Source organism: Scardinius erythrophthalmus (genome assembly GCF_964197995.2).
Source record: "Scardinius erythrophthalmus genome assembly, chromosome: 19".
In the NCBI taxonomy this organism is placed as follows: Eukaryota; Metazoa; Chordata; class Actinopteri; order Cypriniformes; family Leuciscidae; genus Scardinius; species Scardinius erythrophthalmus.
In genome coordinates, this window is record NC_138239.1 from 26,147,922 (window position 1) to 26,170,739 (window position 22,818).

The window sequence follows — 22,818 nt, forward strand, 5'->3', positions numbered from 1 at the left end:
TTAGTTTTTATTCATTTATATTTTATTCGATAAAAGTTTAGTTTTTATTCGTGTAATGTTTTTGCTCACAATACTGTTCCAATACTGCCGTTTGTTATTTCATAGCTTTAGATCATTTCACTACAATTCTAACATGTGGAAAACAGTAATGAATGAATAGGTGTTTCCACTGTATACAAACAGCCATACAATGCCAGTTACTATGCAACCCTACAGATGTTTTAAGCTATGAACAGCTCTTCCAATCCTTACCTAGTTGCCAAGGCAACGATTGGCTTTTGTTCTTTATTTGGTCAAAACTAAAAACAACAAAAAAAGACCCCCATCCTAACAACACATGGGTAATCCGGAGGTTATGCACTTCTGATAACTGCATAACCTTCAGACCATATGAAGAGTCAGCCAATATTTACTCAATCCGAAAAGAACGTTTCAGCATACTTGTTTTTCATAGTATCACCTCTGAATGATCATATTTCCCAATGGAAAGCAGGCCATGTGTTTGTACTGTGTGTGGGTGCGGTCTCTTCTCAGAAGTACAGGCGTGGGGAGGGTTTTCAGGGGCGTGAGAGTTTGTATTTATGAACTCCACCCCGGGCCTGTCTACATACTGCCTCTACAGAACAGCACTGTGCAATAAGAACACGAAACAGGTATGTGCCTTCCATTAGCCTCTTTTCTCTTTTTCAAAACTTTGTCAGCATCTTCAAGGTTAATAGATTTAACTTCGGTGTATGTGTTTGCATAGAGATATTCAAATTGTTTAAAGCTATTTGTGGCTGATGAGTTTTGCCTAATGCAAACAGGAGGTAGCCATGTCGTGTTGACATGAAAGGCATCTTTAGAGTTTTACAGATATTAAACAAATAACTGGACAACTTTGAAAGAAACATAGAGTTTAATTTACTTTAGCTAGCTTTAAACACATGCCCTCATGTGGTTCACAGGCACGGTGAAATCCACAGGCCTGTTGACAAGTCTGAGCTTGCACTGCAGTGTTCAGATGAGTGCAGATGGCGCAATAATAAATTATTTAGGGAAGAGATTAGATTAATGTGTACCTGTAGTTGTTTAGGTGTATTCTTAATGTGCATTCTAACTTTTAACAAAACATCTCTGAGGTAAAAGTTATAATGCACCCAAAGTCAAATCATGGGAACTTAATTTGATTTAACATGCATCTCTGTTAAGAAGAGTATGCATTCATTACACTTAACATAGTGTTACTTATTAATATCATATGATCATGCATCCACTTTGGCTCACCATTCTCACAGTGCAGTGGGTGTGGTGGTTGGTTTCATGGAAAAGTGATTCATCAATTCGTGCGAGCAGGGAACCAGGAACACATTATGTAGTTTTCAAAGAGTAGTTGTTTTACCTTTATCACTCAGCTGCACCCATAAAGACAGATTACCTTTTTTTCAGCATTAGTATTTCATATTAGTTTTATGTCAGAGGCTATCGCTGCATCTGAAATTGCATACTGTGTGAGGAGTTAGACACACACACCCGGAGCAGTGGGCAGCCATTTTTGCTGTGGCACCCGGGGAGTGGTTGGGTGCTTTGCTCAAGGGCACCTCAGTCATTACCTGCTGGTATTGAGAATCGAACCCGCAACCTTTGGGCTACCAGTCTGACTCTCTAACCATGACAGCCCCAATGTGGGTAGTATGAATGAAATCCGGATGTACTTCATCCACCATGTGTCATGTGACCTGCCAGCGTCAGTTGCGTCGCTTCACTGGCATTCTAAAATCCTCTCCCGTGGCCTCATGGGATAGTAAAGTGTCCATCAAATGAATCTTGGCCGAAGTAGTAGGTCATCTGGGTACTTTTCGCCAACTGTTTTCCGAATACTAAGAATTTGGACATACAACTTTTTTGTCAGGTATGTTTTTCGCATTCTATATCGTAGGGAAGTATTCGATTTTGGATGCAGCGTATATCTTCTAATGGAAGGATTGAACTTGTGCATTCAAGATTGTGGGTTTGCTTAATAAAATAATGTTTTAAAAAACATTTGTCTGTTAACGATCTAGCATGGCCAATTATAATTTTCTGTCAAATTAATAATGTATTCTCTCTGTTTAGATTTCAGAGATCATGGATGTAAGTACATTTTATCCCCTTAATAATTCTATCTAGTTAAGTGCAAAAAGTATCATGCTATAAGTTCTATTATGTTCTGTTTCAGCTTTCAGATGCCCTCGATTTTCCACAGGAAAGCAACCGGCAGGCAGAAAACCCAGTATGGCCTGGCCAACCAGCCAACCCCACCTGGCCCGGCCAGCCTGCTAACCCCGCCTTGCCTGGCCAACCAGCCAATCCTGGCTGGCCTGGACAGCCTGCTAACCCCGCTTGGCCTGGACAGCCTGCTAACCCCCTCTGGCCTGGCCAACCAGCCAACCCTGCCTGGCCTGGGCAGCCAAACCAACCAACATGGCCTGGACAGCCCGGGCAGCCTACAGCTCCTGGGTGGCCTGGACCTGCACCACAAACTGGCCCTTATGGTGCTCCTAATCAAATTCCAATAGCACTAGTGAGATGTTTTCACTTTTCTTGGATTTGTACAACCATCATGGAGTTTGTTCTATAGAATACATGTTAAATACCTTGGGCTAGTAAACGTCTAAATATTTTAATCTTGTTGAAGTTAACGGTCTGTGTTAAATACAGTAGGGTACAATGGGGCTAAAGGCACACCTTAAGGAAAATGTTTTTCACAACTCCCATAGTGCATGATTGCAGAATATAGGCCTATATAAAAATTTGTTTTTTTTTTAACATTGATTTTACACCCCATGCTTGGTGTATAAATACAATAAGTTTAGCTAAATCATCAGAGCTTTATAAAGGACACGCATGGTCCAACAACACAAACAATAAATCAGACAAATACAGAAAAACAAACAGAGACCACAATATCACATATTTATATGTAGGTTAAAACGCCAATGGTTCCACTTAGTGCTGCTGGGTTTGTCAGTGTTGAAGAGTCTGTTAACCTACACATGCATTTGTGCATGATATTGCACACAGCAGACAGGTGGGCACACCATCACTAACAAACATTTGGCTTGCACTGCTCCATCGTGGCTAGCATCGTGGCATGCTACACTGAGTTTCTGCATGCTGCTCTTTCTGTAGCGCCGCCACAAATGGGCAGTATACATAGGGTTACAATATGCTCTAAAAAGTGTAGTCTTCACAGAGTCTGAGCACATACTACATTTTCAAATCAACATATTAGCTTGTGCATACATCCTATGACACTGTCTATAAATGTCCCTATCATCAGACAGGTCATCAGTTATATAATGTCCTAAGTATTTAGCCTCATTACATACTTTAATGACAATACCAGACAGAGAGAAGTCAGGAAATTACATGTTTCATGTCCTCCCTACTCCTAACAATCATAATATTACTCTTCTTTGCATTATATTTAATGTCAAATTCTGACCCATATTGAGAGCAAACTCTCAGTAACTGTTTAAGGGCAGCACTATATGGACAAAAAAAATCACCAAATCGTCGGCTTACATCTAGTGGTTGATGATAGTGTTACCAACCATATACCCTGTTCCACGGCTGTTTAGCAGCTTCGATAAATAGTCCATATAAACATTAAAAAGAAAGGGAGACAAAATGCTTCCCTGTCTAACTCTATTGCTTACAATGAATGGAGCAGACACAGAGTTACCCCATTTTACATGCAGTGACTAATGAGCGTACCAAAAAGCCAGAATTCTCACCAGACATTTAGGAACTTCTCTGTTGTAACCTCTGTTGCTCTCCATAACCTTGGATAAAATACTGGCCGGTAATTACCCATACTATTTATTTTGCCAGCTTTGTCTTTAATAATAGGCACTAACATAACAGATAAAATAGAATCAGGTAAAATACAATGAACTAAAAACCCAGTAAAACAAATGGCAATCAAAGGAGTTTTCTACATGTTTAGCAGATATCTTATCCATACCACATGCTTCCACAGGTAATGTGTAAAGCGGGAGTTTTGGAAAGTGCTGTGGCAAGTTTTTGTGCCATCTAGTGGTTAAGAGGAAAATAAAATAAAATGCTCCTTTTACCCCAGTGTGCCTTTAGCCCCGTTGAACCCTAATGGTTCTTGGTTTCTGCTAATTTACCTTTTCTTTTCTTTTTTTACAAGACTGTTCCATTTGACCTCCCGCTACTAAGTGGAGCCTTTAACAAGATGCTCATCACCATCACTGGAGAGGTCAAACCCAACGCTAAAGCGTAAAAACAACAATGCACACACACATAAAACCATGACAAAATTTTTACATACAGTACATACACTCAAAGTATTTAGGCCTAAATTTAACATCCATGTATTGAATTGCATATAAAATTCCCATCCATTTGGATTACACAGTTTTAACCTAAACTATTTAGTTTAAAGTAGGGTTAGGCCATTTCGGAGAGGCTTGCAATAGCAAGCCAGCTTTGAAAGCATAAGATCCCACCCTCCCTTCAGAGCGTCTCCAAATCCTACAAAACACATGAACGCACACAGCCAGAGCAGAGTCTGCAAAGCATCACGAGAGACGGCATTAAATTACCTCATGTATCAAAGTACATAACATTGCAATACTAATGAACGTGAACAACTTAGAGCTCTGACTCGTACCACCTGACTGCTGCGGACTCATTTCACCATTGATAGGGTTGTTGGCATATAAACGCATAACAGCTCCAGGTAGAACATCACTGGGTACCATTGTGTAATTATGGTCAATTAATTTGATAATATATGTCAGTAAAACTAAAAAAAGCATGGCAGAGTTTATTATTAGCTACTTAACTTTATTTAAATCATATTTTCATAATGCATTTATTAAAATTTCTTTGAATCAGCATAAACCTGTTAATTGTGAAAAGTTACATTTATTCAGTATGAGCGGTAAAAAGTATGAGCATGTTTAATATATATGATTAGCTGTGGAACAATATTCAGCTAGTTAAAATGTATGAGAATTGTATGAGAATTTTGATTTATTGATGAGAAATATATAAACCTGGTTCTTGTGTATTTAAAACGCACAGCCAGTTTATTAGTACTATTACAGAAACCTCTTTCTTACCGGTTTAATTTATGTATGATTGACAAATATGCATCGCATTAACTTTATGAGTTTGTTAAAACTGTAATTCCAAATGGTTGTCTTAAATTTAGTCCCAAATACTTTTTAAGTCTAATATACCATTACATTATAAAGTACATACATTTTGTTTTGTCACCACATTTTGGTTAAAGATTACAAAAACAAGCATTTGGCTTGTAAATAATGTGCACTGATGAATTATTGTTACCTAGAACCTACATTAAGTTAAATTATGAAATTAAACATGGCCACTTTGACCATCATTGTCTAACAATCTCCTTCTTTGTGACATCCCTGTGTATTCCATGTGTGTAATCTTATTTTTTTTTCTCCTCCTCTTAGTTTCACAATTAATTTTAATAGAGGCAATGACATTGCGTTTCATTTAAACCCCCGCTTCAATGAAAGTGGAAAGCAAGTGATTGTGCGAAACAGCATGGTTGGAAACCAATGGGGTAAAGAAGAGCGAGCGCTTCCCTCCTTCCCTTTTGCCCCAGGAAAGCCTTTTGAGGTGAGCGTGGCATCAAACAATTAAGTTTCTTTTTCACTCATTGGTTTTATTTTGATTAAACAAATGTCTTAAATATTTACTGTTCGGCCCTCATTGTGTTTAAAGACATTAGAGAATAGATATCAGATAAGAACAGAAAAGGAGTAAAAGTAAAACAAGATCATGCATTTGTCTCCTGCCACGTTTGTTCAAAACGTGTTCAATTGCAAATGACTAAAATTGTTTTGAATTTCAGATGAAGATCTTATGCACTGACACTGAATTCAAAGTGGCCGTGAACAAGTCACACCTTCTGGAGTTCAAACATCGGGTCCGTGAGCTCAACCAGATCAGAGGTCTTAGTATCTTCGGTGATGTCACCCTTAGTTCAGTAAATGTGGAGACACTGCAGTGAAATCTGCACTGATTCTGTCTTTTGACAATGACATATGCAACCTATTCAACCACACGTGCAAGTTATTTTACCTCCATTTTCTTAACACTATGTATGTCAACAAGAGTTTATATTTACTACAAATGTTAGAATGATATACATCTGCATGCAAATTTTTCTCAGTGTTGTAGTTCGCTTTGGTACCTCTAGGTGGGTGTGTTACTATCTGGGTAGGATTGGGTTGTCATAAGGCTCAGAGGCAGGGTTAAAAGGAATAAATATTTTACATGAACATGATACTGATGATGATGATGAGAATAATGGTAGACGTCATAGTGGGGAATGTGATAGTGGCCAATCAAGAATAATGCATAATTAATGTGAAATTAGAACTGGAATAACTTTATGAATGTAAGTTATCTTCAGCTGTAACCAGTGCCAAAGATGGTTCTTCTTTGTGTAAAGATCCCATGATTAAAGAAACAACAACTGATGTAAACATTGAGTACTGGGCATGTAATTACAATCCTCTGTGAGATCTGTGTAGTACACTTTTATTGGCAGCTCCTAATATATAAAATAACAGCAGTATAAACTGAAGCCAAGGCAGTGTTACATTTTTAATCATGGAAACAGTCTGTCAGAGTTGTTGTCAGAGACACCCTGACAGAAATCTAATATAACTGACCTCAATTATGCAGAGGTCTATTTATATAGTGCCTGAAGCACCTGATTACTTCAAAGAGTTAAGCCCTGTTGAAACCCACAGATGAAAACCTCCAACATTGTATAAATAATGTCCATAAATTTTAAGAATGTTCCTTTGGGTTGTGAATGTGCCTCATTCAGTCTGTACTTTTCAGACTCATGGATACATGCATGTAAAGTTAAACAAGATGATATATATATATATATATATATATATATATATATATATATATATATATATTATATATATATATATATATATATATATATATATATATATATAATTTTTTTATTAATTAATTTTTTATTTTTTCAATGACCATACAAGTTTGATTAAACCATCAAAAAATGAGGAAATATTTTAAATTTGAAGAAAGAACAAAACTCAAAATTTGGTTAAGGTATTTATCTGGCAAAAAAAAAAAACAGCTCACAGGAAACAGCATGCGACTAAAACATAATCGGTTATTAATATTTTGTTGGTTCTCATGTTTTTGCATGTGTTCACAATTTCTTTGTATGACGTCCTGACCAAAAATGATGTCCACACAATTTGACATGTTTCAACATGTTAAAACGATTAACACCAAGCACAACTATGCAAAATGCTTACAAAATCTTTAACACATTTAAAATAATAATAATAATAATTGAATAAAGGGTGAAGATTTTCCTAGGCCAGACTTCACATTTGGCCACAACTAGGCTATATGTAAGTATGTATATTATAGTTAATTTTAGCCCAAAAAGTTAAATAGTATAAAGTTGTAGAATGCCTTAAGATTTTTTATTTTATTTCTCTATTTTGGGACACTGTTATAATAAAATAATATAAGTAATTAAACTCAAACAATACAAAAATATTGCAATCTATCCTTGAAAATCAGAATGATTACAAAAATCGTTAAAATCATTATATTGGACAGAAAAGTTACTGGTAATAAGGAAATATGTTATTAATTGTTACCGCAGTAGAATGTAAAAATGTTTGTAGTATAAAAACCTACATTGTCTTGTGCCCATCCCAAGCAGTGCTCTATATTTCTCTTCTGGGTGGGTGCGTGCACGCTCGCTAGCGTGCCTTTATGCGCGTGCTCGTAATATATGAGGCAGTGTCCGCTGCGCGTTCACCTGATCTGATCACACACACACACACACACACATAAATGAAGCGTTGAGTCCTGAAGGACACACGACTTAAAATTATGACAAGATGATATGAATTCACTGCAGTAAAGACAGAAGAACAAGGCGACGAAGAGTTTCCCCTTCAGCAAGTGATTTCACCTCTCCATTTCGACTTTTATTCTATTTTTTCTCAGGTCAGTTTTTATTCTTCTATTTCCTCATGTTAGGCTTATTGCTACTACGTGTCAGTCATAAATACCTTTATCTGTGGCGTTACCAGAGTTTGAATGGATTTATTTGGCATCTAAAGTGATTTAGATGTAGCATTTATACAGTGTTTTTCCCTGTTGACTCGGTTTGGCATATACTGAGCGGAACTAGCATTTAAACACCTCCAAAACAGGACATACATCCTTAATAGAATCTAAATGACTTATTTTTGATAATTTATTGATTATGCATGTGTATTTAAATGCATATAATCGTTTAAGTACCCCCATTTTTCTCTCCTCTAGAGAGCAGATGTATGTCATGGCGTTTCTGTCAGTTAGCTTTAGTGCTAATGAGGATAGACGCAGTACTATCACACTTATTAATATTATGAGTTATTTTTTTCCGAGTTATATGTATTTATTTGTCAGCTCTGTCGTTTTAAAAGGGTGTAAATAAGTGCAGATTACTCGTGTGTATCTTGTGGTCCCTAATGAATAACTTTGTTGACGACTTTTTTTTTTCTTCTTTTTTTTTTGGTGCAATGGCCAGTTCCTAGTTTAAGGTTTTCTGTTTTCCATGTTGTTCATTTTCATTTAGCTTTCAGGTTTGTTTTTATTATTTTAATGAAGTGTGTCTTACATTTTTGAGAGTTTTTATCAGATTTTAGTGAATTCTAAGTGTTTTTGGTGGTTTTCAAGAAGTCACATTTGAAATGAATTTCTGACTCTCTTGAACTCTTTCAGATGACCTACAAATGAGAATTTGGCAAACATGCTGTATTATACCAATCATAATCCATATTGTAAGGATATAATCACAACAACAAGCTAATTGTAAGGAAATTATTCTATGACTTCTGCAGAGATCTCTCTACCCCATCTACTTGCTGTCATTTAACACAAACACAGACACATCATGTGCATTAGTTGACCTGAGAAAACATGGTAAGATATTGGATGTGAGCGAGACGCTAAAGCAGCAAAGAACTTATAATGTTTAACTAGTTAATTAGATATCTGAACTTTGCCCCTGTGTAAGGTGTTGATGCAATTATCTCAGTTATAACTGATGCAGAAATTATTTAATCGATTTGACCAGATATATGAAATACATTTGTTTGCTTATTAAATGCATTGTCTGTCTAAATTAAAAGTTACTTAAAACTATAGGTTTTTTTACACTATAGGCCATGGTTATGAGACACTAAGAAACATAAGCTTTACTGTAAATGGTCAAACAAAAATAATATTGATCAATCTCTAATTTTTTGTAGTTGGTACAAGTCTGCTTTCCTGAAGACATGCTTGCAGCCAAATTTTGATCTGAAGCCTGGCTTGTTTTTAACAGGTCAGTTGTTCCCAACATTGGGCTGATCCGCAAGCCTTGTTTCCGTAATGGGGGGAGGTGGAATGAGCATTTTGAAGCTCTACAGTTTTGGTAATTGCAGATCAGGAGTGCAAAGAGTGGCTTTTATCTTTTGCTGGTCAGCTGTTATGTGGCATGTCAAAACCAGGCCATACATCCCGTTATAGACGTGATAAATGTTCTCACGGTTATTTGTCAGATGGTGTGGGGTAGATTTGTTTGTGGTTGCAGCAATTTTCTGCTGTCCTTTTGTTATCTGGAAGGCCATGTTTTTTTTTCAGATACATGTGCATTTACTTTTTCAGGTTTTTTTTATTTTATTTCAGGTTGGTCAATGAGATCAAGGTGTCACCCAATGTTTTTTCTTCTAGAAGGTTTTTCAATCTAGATTTCAGTCATATCTTAGAGAACAACTTGAGTTGCAGAATAGCCTGTGAAGTTGTTGTAAAGCAAACAATACATTTTATAATACGCAACCCGGAAAGTCCAACACCAACCAGTGCTTAATGACTCTTGACTGGTTAGTGTCATACCATAATTGTATAGTGATGAGATGCAAATTAAGTTTTTAGTGTTTTGTCAAGTTATTTTAGTTATGCCACAGAAATCTAGCATGTAGTCTCAGACCACGTCTAATGAGTACTTTAAACAATTCCCATTAATCAGACCATTCAAGAGGTTGGTTTATTTGGCAGACATTTTAAGTTTATTTGGCAAGTAAAAGTGTTGATTTAAGCAACCGGTGTCATGTTGAAACGTGCAGAATTGCAGCACCAGCCCTCCTCTGCTGTTTTTCTGTCTGCCTAGTGCCTAATGCAATGCAGTGAGAATATACCTAGTTAAGTGAATGCTTCATAAAGCACAATTGAGCACAGCCACCTGTTTGAATGCAATTAACCCTGCGGCGCTTGCAAGGGAAGTCTGACAAGTGGACTGCTTCCACAGCTCAAGAACCTGTTTGGTCACTCGACCTGGGGTCATGTGACAGGCTAAAGGGAAGTGTGGAGCAGAAAGGTGTATCTTACCTCACTCCGCAAACCACGGAAAGCTTTTATACAAGCTTCTCACAGGGAAGAAATACCCAGCAGGTTGGGACAAGCTTTTGTCTTGAACATAGACAAGTCTGCTGAATAGTACTTTGGATTGCATTGCCTTCTTTCGAACTGGGGTTTAGTGTGTTTTTTTCATCAAGCTTGAAATGCTTTGAAGTATTTGTGTGGCAAAATGTTAAACCGTGGCTGACACACTCTGCGTTATTTGGGCGGCACGTGAAATCCAGAGCCTTTGTTTTTCACAATTAATAATGCAGTCTTAATGCATGCTGTTTTCCCGTCTACCTCTGACCAAGTCTTTTTGTTCTGGTTTGGCATGATGGTTTTGCCTAATGTTTATAGGCAGAAATGCACAACAGGGATGTATTAAACTACATGCTTTTAAAATTCAGCTAGTCTGTGGCTTGCCTGAATGACTAATGTACTGAATAATTGGGCAAAGGAAAAAATCCACTTCAACAAGCTGACCTCACTCGTGGACGATGATGTAGCCTATTAGTCAGTCAGTTTAGTAAGTTTTTTTTTAAAGAAATTACATTTTTTTTTTTTTTTGAAAGAACACATCAAAAGTGACAGTAACAGCATCTATAAGATTTCTATTTAAAAAAATTCAGTTTTATTTTTAATTTTCTGTTTTCATCGATGAATCCTGAAAAAACATGTATTATGTTTCCACACATTTGATAATCAGAAATGTTCTTGAGCAGCAAATCATCATATTAGAATGATTTCTGAAGACTGGAGTAACATATAGAAATATTTATAGTAATAAATTACATTTTAAAATATATTCAAATAGAAAAGTTATTTTAAATTGTGACAAATTAATGTTTCTTCTGTATTCTTGATCAAGTTAATGTAACCTTGCTGAAAATAAGAGACGCCTTAAAAAAAAAAAAGTACCGACCCCAAACTTTTGATTTTAGTTTATGTAAAAAGTCACATAAAGTTGTCTCATTTGACTCCTCTTTCATACACAAGCCCACATTAGAGTACTTTATGTGCATGCTAAACTCACATTTCACAGGGAGTGACTCATTGCAGATGGTCTGTCGATTCCTACTAAGAACATTAGCGTAGCTGGAACACCTTCTTATTGAGATCATACGGCTGTGTTCACATGTCAGACGTTTATGAGACCGGCTGATTTAATAGGAGAGCGAGAGAGAGAGAGGACAGATAGCAGTTATAGTGGTAACAGATTTGTTTTGGAACGCCGATTGCACAAGGTGTGCACAGCCTATCAGGTTTCAGCTGGCGAAGAGTTCAAAGGCCTGGTTTTGTCTGAGGTCATGCAATGGACCTTGTGTATATCGGTGCTGTATTTATATGCTGCTTGCTGGTTGCTGGTTGCGTTGGGTTGGGCCGTTGACATGCTTGTTGACCTGACCTAACTATTCCTAGTATGGTGTCAGAATAGCAGCATAGTATTTGGCAACTGGACGCTTCCAACATGCGTCCCTTATTGTGTGGACGGTCCCTCAAAGTGCCACAGAAGCATTTATAGAGCATGTGTGAACTTCTATCAAGATGTGAAATTCAGAGCTGGGGCTGTTGGGTAATCGGAGGCTTTACTGGTAGTTGTTGATGTCTTATTTTGTATCAAACTGAACTTCTGTTAACCTCTTTCGAAGGAGTTCAATCTGCTGAGTGGTTAACACTGGTTGGTTCATGGATCATCATAAAGTCTTCTGATATCATATGCAAACATTGCTCTCAAACAGACTTGTGTATCTACTCTTTTTGTCATGATAATCTTATGCTAAAATTGATTCTTTATAGATTCAGTATGTTGCAGGTATATTTCTAAGTATTTTTGACTATTGAATTTGTAATCAGTTTGGACGTACAAGTCTGATTATTGACTTCCAGCCTAACCATTTATTGAATTTTAAACATCAGCACATATAACAACCATGTAACAATCAAAATAACAGAGGATAGAGAGGGCAAAGATAATCGCAAGCTTGTTTGTGACCCAAGAACGTGCAAGAAGGCAATTTGAGAAGGCAAATCATTGCACAATAGCACCACAGCCCATCTGCGGCTCAGTTATGGGAAAGAAAACTCCTCAGTGCTTTGATTTGAAATGGGACCAAATCAAATATTAAAGCAGATTCTGTGCATTGAAAAATACATTAACTCCCTTTGCTGGAATTGAAATGGAAAACCACAGAGTTACTTCAAAGTTTTTGAAAAAGGGAAGTTGTACTGAAGAACAGAGAAGTGAACCTCAGTCTGCTGAAAGTGAAATGTACTTAGTTTATGTACAAATGTACTTATTAATGTGCTAAATTTTAGGACAACAACATCAGTGCACTTTAGTTTTGTCAAAAATATCGATATTTCGATACATATCAATGCTGAAATATCTGGAACTTTTATTTATTTTTTATTTGGTAATTCAGTTTTTAATTGCAAAACCCATACATTTGACAGTATTTTATTTATGTAATTCATGTATTTATTTATTTGAATAGAATTGCATAGATGGTACTTTTTACAACACTAGAATGTATACTGTGCTTAGTATGTGAATTATCTGGCTGCACAGAATCTCTGGGTGATATCCCTTCACCAAAATCAAAATCCCTTCACCAAAATCATCAAAATGATATATTTAGACGTTTTTTTTCCTTAAAAAAAAATCATGCCTTAAAATAGCTTGAATGTAACTCTACACCCTTGCCTCATTTAGTATATGTGGTTCTATGAATATGCAAATTAGCCCCGCCTCCACTCACTCACACCAGCTCAGGGATCCACTTGTTGATGATCATATGTTGACCTGATTGGTAAGGTAGTTTGTGACGTCAGAAACACCAGCGATTTCAAACTGTGTTTTTGAGACTGTCTTTGGTTCACTGCAGTTTTAAGGAGAAAATACTCAGCAATGGTGTTGACTTATATATTTGCACATGGTTTGTTTTAAAGCATATTAAAAACACCACATAGACATAAACAACATTAAAAGCTTGATTTTTCACCACAGGGGGACTTTAAGCATGCAGTGTATTGAGGTCATGTGACACCAGTGTAACATGCTACTCTTTGAACTGTTTTGCATATCATTTTTGATAAATATTTGGCAGCATACTTTGCAGTGTGCAGTATTTTAGAGTTGACATGACTATACCATGTACCCTTATCCCATTTAGTTTGGACTTGATGCTCCAAGACACTTTTAACAAACTCAAAGTCTCCTCTGTTTAAGAGAGCAGCTGAAAATTCTTGGGTTTGTACCATGAGAGGTGCATGGCTCTTTGATTTACGCTCTTATGTTTTTACATTGTCCGAGATCTGGAAAGATCTATGAAAGCCATTGTAGCAGCTGGTCTGTTTTAGACGGTCTGGAAATGGCATTGTGTAAGCTAAGGAGCCGCCCCACCTCTCCTTTTGAATGAGTGCCATTGTTTTTGGAAAAGCTTGAGCAAGTTCAGGTAAAGGAAGTGCGATATGAAAAGTTCCCTCGCCCTTAAAGGACACCATGCGTTGTTTGTATATTTTAGTACATTTCATTTTAGTTACTGTTTGTCTTGCATTTTGTTTTGCTTGCATCACTGCTTGCAAAGTTTGTGCACGCAGATTCTGCACTCAGTCCTCGTTCTTCAGCGAAGGTCCAAAAGTATTGATTATCTTTGCCATTTATAGGCATGCAAGGATCTTGAATAGCCCATTGGCTCCTTATCAGACCTGCGTTTATATCCTCTGGCAGGCACACACGTGCTTGTAAGCGGAGACCTCCTGTCCCGGCCAATCACAGCTGCTTAGGTGAAATTCTGGAGGGTGTCAGTCAGACCAATAAAACCACGTGCTGAAGACTGTGTACATACTATCCTCTGTAATGGAATACTGTGCAAATGTTGAACCGGAGGAATTTGCAATGCATTGACTTGCCGAATAGCTTGGCTGAATGTGAGTATACTTTTTTGTCATTTAAGTGTTAAAAAAATGATACTTCAGAGAAAGACTTCTAGCTATCTGTTAGGCAGTTGCTCATTTGTGGATCCGCCCCAGGAGCTGCATGATCATGAGTACTCAGAACACACGGATAGAAAGAGGAAATGAAGCTATCTCTGCTTTGTTTTGCTCTCTCCGTTGAGACTATGTAATCTTGTCTACTGGTGAGCTCAGCCAGTGTCCGTTTTTATTACAAGCGTTTCGTTGAGGACGCATGTTGGGACATGGGGGTACTGTTCCAAAAACTTTTTTTTTTTTCAGGCTTATCTGCTCTTCATGAGTGAAGTATCTCTTTGAAAACAAACTGCTTGGCTGCTTTTCTAACCCCTGGAGAGGGAATGGGCATGAGAGATTCAGAGCCATGTGTTCTGTTCAGCATGTTTCTATTTTATTTCTGCTTCCAGATGAGGTTGTCTTTCATAATCAGTAGAGCTGTAGTTTGACCTTCAGAATGTGAATCTTTTTTTTATCATTTGAGATGTTACATGACATAATACTATAGCAAGTAGTTATATATATATATATATATATATATATATATATATATATATATATATATATATATATATATATATATATATATATATATTATATGTATATATGTGTGTGTGTGTATAAAATTGTGCATTAAATCTTAACAAATTCTTAACAAAATGGTGCTGTGGCCCAGTTTTTTACCAAATCAGGTTATTAAAGCTTCTTCCATCAATGTTCCCTGTCTCTTATGTAGGTTTCTGTGTCTCTCTTTGTGATAGCCTAGTTATTTTGGAATTACACCCTCACAAGTGGTTGCTGCAGACCTCATAGGCTATTTAAGGCAAACTTAACTTTGTTTCCAATAGGCTTTGAGGATGCACAATTACTTTATACAGTCTAGATGTCAATCTGTGATGCTTTGATGTAGGGTTGTCACGGTAACAATTTTAGTCTGTAAACTATTGTTGTTAATATTAACACTGCATTACAGTTAACATAACAATTGGCAGACTACACAGATCTATTTTGATATATCAGATTTTTGTGTCCGTCCGTTGTCAAACATCGCAATTTCAGATTCAATCCCACATTTTAATAGGGTTGTCACTCCCGAAAGTTTACAGTGTGTGTACTAATATAGGCTAAATTATGAATCAGTTAAAGTTAAACAGTAACCGAGCAATGAACGCTCCCTTGAACCAAAGCTGATATCACTTGAGTTCAGCTGCAGCCGTTAAAATGCTGCCTATACGATGAATTTCTTATTTGCATAATCTTTATACGTTGTTGGTTATAACAAAACGATTCGCAAGCGTGCAGCGCTCACGCTGAACAAACTGGTATATTTGAGATGATTCTGACTGACTAAAACGCCTCTGATTGGGCATTGTGTTCACGCACTCAACAAACATGTCTATGATTGGCTACAATGTGCAACGCTGCAAAAACGCATTGTAAATGGAAACCTTTGATGCTCTTCACAGAGCGCTTACACAAATACACACAGGAGCGTTTGAAAGTTGTCTATCAGAGGGTACCAGTTTGACACGGTACTCGATACTACCGGTACTGCAGAAAGGCTGGTACTGTTAATTTTTTCATGTTCTGTTGAGGCATGTAGCCATTGCTGCAAGTGGTTAGAATTATAACTACAAAATGGTACTAAAGAACCTATAGGGCATGTTTTGTTCACCACTAACCAGTATGCAGAACCTTTTAAAACCTAAAGTGGCCATTCAGCGTGTACAGCATATTGCTGTTAACTGTCAAAAATCAGCTCATAGAAACCAGATATGTTAGAGATGATTTATTTTTAAATAAATTAGTCCAGGTAATTGGCATAAATCAATGTGTGCAGATTGGATTTAGCTTAAGCTGTTTATGACCTACACAGTTATTAAGAATAATCCGTGTAAGATTATGAATATAAACACACTCGGTTACATTTACATTTTGCCTTTTTTATGCTAAAAAGTGACTCGCAAATTAAGAATACTACAACAAAAGCTTTACAAACCTAGGGAGAGACCTAGACAAGAGACGAGCTGCAGTAAAAGTTTCCAGAACTGCTTAGAAAAGTCCCAAATATGAGCTAGTACAGAGATGTACGCAAGACACTGTGAGACCACAGAAAGTGAACTGAGAGGAGTTAAAAGTAAGTGTTTTAATAGTTTACAGTTCAATAGTTAAGAGTCAAGTGCTCACGGAAGAGTCTTTAGAAGTTTCCTGGTAGAGAGAGCTTCAGCTGTTCTAATGGATGCTTTGATTACTGATAGAACTGTACAAACTAATCAAAATATCTGCAATAAATTTTAACTATACTATAAAAAACTATAGTTGGTAGTAAGTTTATACTATTAGGGTCTTATGTTTCAAAACTGTCCTTATATTGAATGTACATGTGTATTAAGTTGGAAAGCCAAGCTGTTCTCAGTTTTGTCCATCAATGTTGTTTTGCAGTGAGGCGGGAGTCCTGAGCTCTTCTGTTGGGAGACATCGCTCGCACTGGAGGGAGGAGCCTAATGCCTCAGAAATGTAAAACTATCAGTTACTGCAACCCCACCCCTTACCGGGAACCACGGTTACGAGCCTCCAATCCGCCATCAGTCTGGAGGTAATTAGTACTTACTGCACTCATGCCTATACATGACATCACACATTTTGAGGGTAATTTGATGGTAATTCACTCACTTACATTTGTTTAGATAGACTGAATCCACTCTGGTTTCTGCTGTTCAGTTCCAGAAAAACAACATAAACTCTTTCATCTGTTCATCATCACGGATGTCGACCTCCTTCAGGGTTGTTTTTCATTATTTTGTTTGGACACAACAGCCAACATCAGCCCTCAGCTAGATGTTTTTATAACAAAAACTTTAAAGATGTTTAGATCATGTATATTGAATTTTGTGCTGAGCGGTGGTAGAACTGTTAGCACACACTGAGCCATGGTTCTCATGTTGACAATTTCCCATCCTGTCTTACTATGGCAAACAAACGTAGGTTTTAGCATATTGTGCTATCCGGTGGGTAGAGGAAAAACAAGCTTTTCTGTATGCGTCCAGCTTCACAAAAAAGTGAGATCCTGTTTGCATCTCACCAATAGTTACCCCTCTGTTGTTTTGTCCCGCTAAGCTACGACTACATAAGCTATAGACTGCGGCGACACATGTGGTGAAGTGTGCAGACCCAGATGCTCAGCCCTTTCTTTAGGAAGAACACAGTGTTACAACATAATTGGAGCAATGGAGTCTTCATAATCGTGACCTCATCCTCGTTAAAAAAATGTTTTTCCCCAATCAGTTTACCAGGTCCTCTGGCAGGCCCCTTATAGAGGAAGTCATGAGCGTTTACAAGAAGACGTCATCCTTTACGTTACTCAATCTGATGTTTTGCTTTTCACTTGTGGGTATTTGTTTTCTTTTTACATAATGTTGTTGTGCTTTTTTGCCCTTAAATTATCATTAGCTCACACATGTGTTTTGGCCTATGGTCTTAAGGAAACTCTGAGTTGTGAGTGCGTTGAGGGCAAGGGCTGGGCGGCAGCTGTATGTTGTTGCCAGGTTGTGTAATGAGTAAAAATCAGCATTTGAGTGCCAGATAGGAGCTGGCGTACCTCCAGGGTAATCATACTTCTGTCCAGCAATGGTGCTGCAGTGTGTTTCTTTGCAAACTGGGAGGTTCCTTTGAGGTTTTGAAGTAATCAGTACAGTGCTACAGTCTCTTTTATGTGGCATTTTGTCATCCATCAATACAGAAGTCAAATTAGATGTTTAACTTTTGTTTATTTCATGAACAAAGGGGGGAAGCTAGCTATCTAAATCCATTAGCTTTTTATTTCAGTGGTGACCTTTTAATCAGACTACCTTGTCTTTGAAGTCTGGTCAAGTTATTTCCAACTGTTGAATTTATGTACATCTAAAGTGAATCTACTATGTTTGAGCTTTGCTAGCACCAAAAAATGTTGTACGAACAGGAAGTCCGAGGCAGGGTTGTACCAGGAAATGTGAGTGGCTTCGATTGTCTATGGGTACACTGTTGACTTGCCTTTTGTGTTGTCCCTCTTTTTATCCAAGACAACAGCTCAACCAAACGATTTTGACCTTAGAGATTGGCCTCTCCCGCTGTTTTCCACAAAGGAAGGTTGGCACAGAAGGAGATGTGCTGGGCTATGCAAGCTTTCCAAGGATACACCAAATGCTATTCTCTCTTCTCAATGGACATGTTTCACTTTACATGTTTGCCATCCAATAAATGGCTGCAACCCACATACCTCCTCCGTTTAGAGCAAGCCTGCCGCCTCCCACTCTCACTTTGGCTTTGAAATAGCTGTCCACACTGTCCGAATGCCATGCCATGTTGTCACGTGAGAATCCCTAGTACCACTTTATCAGGTCTGAATCTGCAGTAGAAGAATGCCTTATATGCACTTGTGTCTTTGAGTTCAGTCCTCCCACACATAGATACTGCTATTGGTGGTGCTGCAGGCTTGTTTGTAGGGCAGCTGTGTCCGTGTCAGCTGAGTGCTTGTGTTAGAGCCCAGCTGTGTCTGGACCTGGGTGGCTCTGCTCCCATTATGTCAGCCTAAGGGCCAGAGGGAACAGCTTAGCCCTTGTGCTCACTGTGAAACTACTTCTGCTGGAGGAGTTATTTGCCATTTTCCATACGTTTTACAACAAACGGAATCATCAGACCCAAATGCATTCCTAAGAACCTGCTGCATTGACTTTTGATCAATTTCTAGATTTTCTTTTTTAATCATTTTAGTATTTTACAGCTAATGTGCTTGAAGGAAATCCACTGTTGTAATGTTATGAATCGAGCAAATTTAAAAAGAATACTTTTTGGTATTGAGTTTACTTCATTGACTAGAGACATGCATCTTAAAGAAATAGTTCAGTGGTTCCCAACCCTGTCCTGGAGGACCCCCAGCACTGCATATTGTGGATGTTTTCCTAATCAAACACACCCGATTTTACATATTAGCTCAGTAAAGACTCCAAGACCCCAGATGGGTGTGCCAAAAAAGAGAGAAATAAAAAATGTGCAGTGTTGGGTTACTCCAGGATCAGGGTTGGAAACCACTGAAATAGTTAACCTGAAAATGAAAATTAGCACTTAACTCCACCTCATATGTTTAACTATGAATATGCTGCTTTTTGTCCGTACAGGGAAAATATGTAGTGACCATGGACTGTCAAGCTGCAAAATGTACCATTATAGCAGTCCTTTCAACTTGGCCCATATTTTAAGTATTTTTGTAGTTTAAATGAATGGGCTTAAGTTCTACTGGACTGAAATATTCCTTTAAGATGGATAGTAAAAGTAGTTTTTTCCTTTTTTAAGAATTTATCTTTCTTGCCATTTCAATTTTATCTGCCCTTTAGTGGAACAGTTTAGTGGATTTGTTTTGAAATTCTCTTTTTTTTTTATCCCTTTTGTTTAGGTTTACTACCATGCATCTCAAGCCATACCCCAAACCACAAGATAAGGAGATACATCGGGAATCTGTGCACGATGGAACAAGAGGCCTCCATGTCGACCAGCAGGGAGTGTTTAGGAAAGAGTGGGGCGTTCGCCAGTCGTGTGGCCTCATGGGCTCATCTGGCAACGGTACAGCCAACCGGTGTCCCCTCAGTGTCATCTCCACCAACACCCTCCGATGTAGCACCAACAATGGGAGCAACGCACCAACTAGAGTAATCGGAACCCGCAAGAGTAGAGCATCCTCTGTCACAACATTTACTACTTCTTTAGTTCTGCTCTCACCTTTGACTGGTTTGGAGAATGATGGAACACTTAGGATCTACCAAGGAGAGGATGCAGAGGGATCTTTGGATATATGGGCTGTCATTAAACCTGGGAACACAAAAGAGAAAATTGCCATTTTTGCAGCTCAGAAGTGCGGCAATACTTGTAATAGTGTTATTGACAACACCTTAACACCTCGAGAAACAGAAGCCGTTGCTCCAGAGCTGCGGACTGTCTCTGTGAAAAACAAAGGCTGCTGGGATGGTGACTGGTCTGTGGCTAAGCGCAGGAGGAGGTCTGGAAACCCGGAAATATCGAAAAGTGTAGAACCTCCTTTACCAAAACCTGACATACAGATAGTGTCTCAACAAGAGGCCTTCAATGAGAACATCAATCCATGCCAAGAAGTTGCAGAGGATGCTGTCAGGATGGAAGGAGAAGAGGAAGAAAAGATTCTCTCTGTGGTGGAGATGGTGGCATACTTGGAGCAAAGAGCAAGTGACCAGCAGGTTAGCTCCAAACCCCCATCCTTACGAAGCACCAGCAGCATCACTTTGTCCAAAGTTGGAACCATCCCTCAGCCTGCAGAGCAGCAGTCCAAGGTTGCAGAACAGCTGGAGGACCAGGAGGAGGAAAGTGAGTCTGTTCGAGTTCTGGATATGGTGGCCAAGTTGGAGTCACAGTGCCTGAGCAGACAAAGCCTCCGGGAAGGTGGAGGAAACCTCTCTCGAAGCAACAGCTTACAGAGGAAGGTGGGGCGTGTGCTTCTAGCAGGGTCAGAACCTTACCTGCAGCCATCACAGCCAGTGTCGCCCTCTGTCCCTCAGGACTGTAGAGCTGAGAGTGTCCCACCGGAACTGGGTAGTGATTTAGACAAGCTGTGTTACCCATCGAAGACCCTTGAGGTGACAGAGACCTCACAGTGTGGGCTTGATAACTGCGCCCTTAAGGAGGAAGAAAGTTCTTTTATTGCAAGACAGGGAACTAGCACAGCTGTTGAAATGGTAAATAACCTGCAGTCCTCGCCAAAGGATGCCAGCTCAGAGTGCAATGAGGAGCCGCTACCAGGCATGTTGTTTTTTGCCAAATCTCCTCAGCCTCTGAAGGAGCAAATCTTATCAAAGAGCAAATCTCAGAACAAAGAGCCTTCTGTGGACACTTCAGTGTCTTTCAGAGAGGAGAGCAGAGATGGACTTGTGGGTGAGCAAAATCATCAAAACTTTGAGGAGACAAAGGGAGTAGAGACTTGCGTAGTTAATCAGGAGCCTGTGCCTTTTCCATTACGCCGCCTAGTGTCTCATGAATTCCTAGAAACTCGCTTCAAGATCCAGCTACTTTTGGAGCCTCAGCAGTACATGGCTTTCCTGCCTCACCACATCATTGTAAAGATCTTCTGCTTGTTGCCTACTGAGAGCCTGGCTGCCCTCAAGTGCAGCTGCCATTACTTTAAATTTATCATTGAGAGTTATGGCGTACGGCCAGCAGACTCTCGTTGGGTTAGTGATCCACGCTACAAAGACGATCCATGCAAGCAGTGCAAGAAGCGGTATGACCGTGGTGATGTTTCGCTCTGCCGTTGGCATCATAAGCCCTACTGCCAGGCACTACCATATGGCCCGGGCTACTGGATGTGCTGCCGCAAATCTCACAAAGACTCACCAGGATGCAACGTGGGAGTTCATGACAACCGCTGGGTCCCTGCCTTTCATAGCATCAACGTGCCAATTGACAAGAAAAACAGGGACACTGACGAGGACTCATAGTTTGCCAGAAAGACACATGCAGTGCGCGTTTATGTAAGAGTGACTAGTTTGAATGGGCTATGCGTTTTCTGTGTCTGTGGATTGCCAATGAGCATGTGTGCTTTTGATGTATAGTGCTTACAACCAGGTTGCTGTAACTAATAAGAAATTGCTGGGTCTCTGTACTTTTACTCTGCCATCCAATCAGCAGTTCTCCTATCGAAATCCCTCCTCAGGTCCTTAATGTTGGTCTGCACTTTAACCTTTTAAGATTGAATTTTGCAGAGTTCTATCTGGGTACTGCTTGATGATTTTTACTTCGAGTAAGCATTAATGACTAACTTATTTTCTCAATCCACCCACCATTCTTCTTCTGTTCTTTATGACACACCCTGGCACTTCCTGCACTGATGTTGACCTAGCCTTGCAATATAATTCTTTTTTTTTTTTTTAATTTGTTCTTTTTATCTCCCAATGTACTTGCAAACATGAACTCTTGGCCAGTAGGGTTATTGAGTTATTGATATTTGCTCCATTTCCCCATCTTCCGTTATCATCTCTTATAAGTCCTGGGATATTAGGTGGTGCAATGGCTTCACGACTTGATGGGATTGACTTTTTGAGATTGTTTTGAGCCCAGATGTTTACATTGTACATAGCACAGAATCTTATATATCATAATGGTGATGAATGATGGCACGAGTGTGACGAAATGCATTTAATCTTAATATGGGGTAAAACGCCTTGTACTTTTTATGCTAACTTTGTGTATAAAGATACCGATGTGAAATGGTCACTCTTGTTCTGCAAGTGGGACTCTTCTGATTAACCCCTGTGAACAGGTAATGCATATTCTTCTCAATTTTTAAGTATTGATATGTATGATGTATTGTTTCTTGACTGG

The 22,818-nt window shown here is 38.6% G+C and overlaps 2 protein-coding genes across 5 annotated transcripts; both read left to right on the forward strand.

Annotated features, from left to right (window-relative positions):
* Positions 1–481: 481 nt before the first annotated feature.
* Positions 482–6,839, forward strand: lgals3b (lectin, galactoside binding soluble 3b). The gene is made up of 6 exons (XM_081394110.1): positions 482–653; positions 2,095–2,112; positions 2,198–2,542; positions 4,178–4,266; positions 5,478–5,646; positions 5,882–6,839. The coding sequence occupies exons 1-6, from the start codon at positions 582–584 to the stop codon at positions 6,038–6,040; spliced, it is 852 nt and encodes a 283-aa protein (XP_081250236.1). The 5' UTR covers positions 482–581; the 3' UTR covers positions 6,041–6,839.
* A 999-nt stretch (positions 6,840–7,838) lies between these two features.
* Positions 7,839–22,400, forward strand: fbxo34 (F-box protein 34). 4 transcript variants are annotated; one of them, XM_081347185.1, is made up of 3 exons: positions 7,839–8,049; positions 16,882–17,035; positions 19,868–22,400. In XM_081347185.1, exons 2-3 carry the CDS (start codon positions 16,944–16,946, stop codon positions 21,933–21,935), a joined length of 2,160 nt encoding a protein of 719 aa, XP_081203311.1. In that variant the 5' UTR covers positions 7,839–8,049; positions 16,882–16,943; the 3' UTR covers positions 21,936–22,400. The 4 variants fall into 4 exon arrangements, with proteins under 4 accessions (XP_081203311.1, XP_081203313.1, XP_081203312.1 ...); XM_081347187.1 differs by lacking the exon at positions 7,839–8,049 and adding an exon at positions 9,307–9,415; XM_081347186.1 differs by lacking the exon at positions 7,839–8,049 and adding an exon at positions 14,281–14,400.
* The last annotated feature ends 418 nt before the right edge of the window (positions 22,401–22,818 follow it).

Coding starts and splice junctions, on each gene's coding strand:
- lgals3b (XM_081394110.1), top strand. CDS start 582: ATGAACTCCACCCCGGGCCTGTCTACATACTGCCTCTACAGAACAGCA. Junction 2,543..4,177: donor ATCAAATTCCAATAGCACTA/GTGAGATGTTTT, acceptor TTTTTTTACAAG/ACTGTTCCATTTGACCTCCC. Junction 4,267..5,477: donor GTCAAACCCAACGCTAAAGC/GTAAAAACAACA, acceptor TCCTCCTCTTAG/TTTCACAATTAATTTTAATA.
- fbxo34 (XM_081347185.1), top strand. CDS start 16,944: ATGCCTCAGAAATGTAAAACTATCAGTTACTGCAACCCCACCCCTTAC. Junction 17,036..19,867: donor AATCCGCCATCAGTCTGGAG/GTAATTAGTACT, acceptor CCTTTTGTTTAG/GTTTACTACCATGCATCTCA.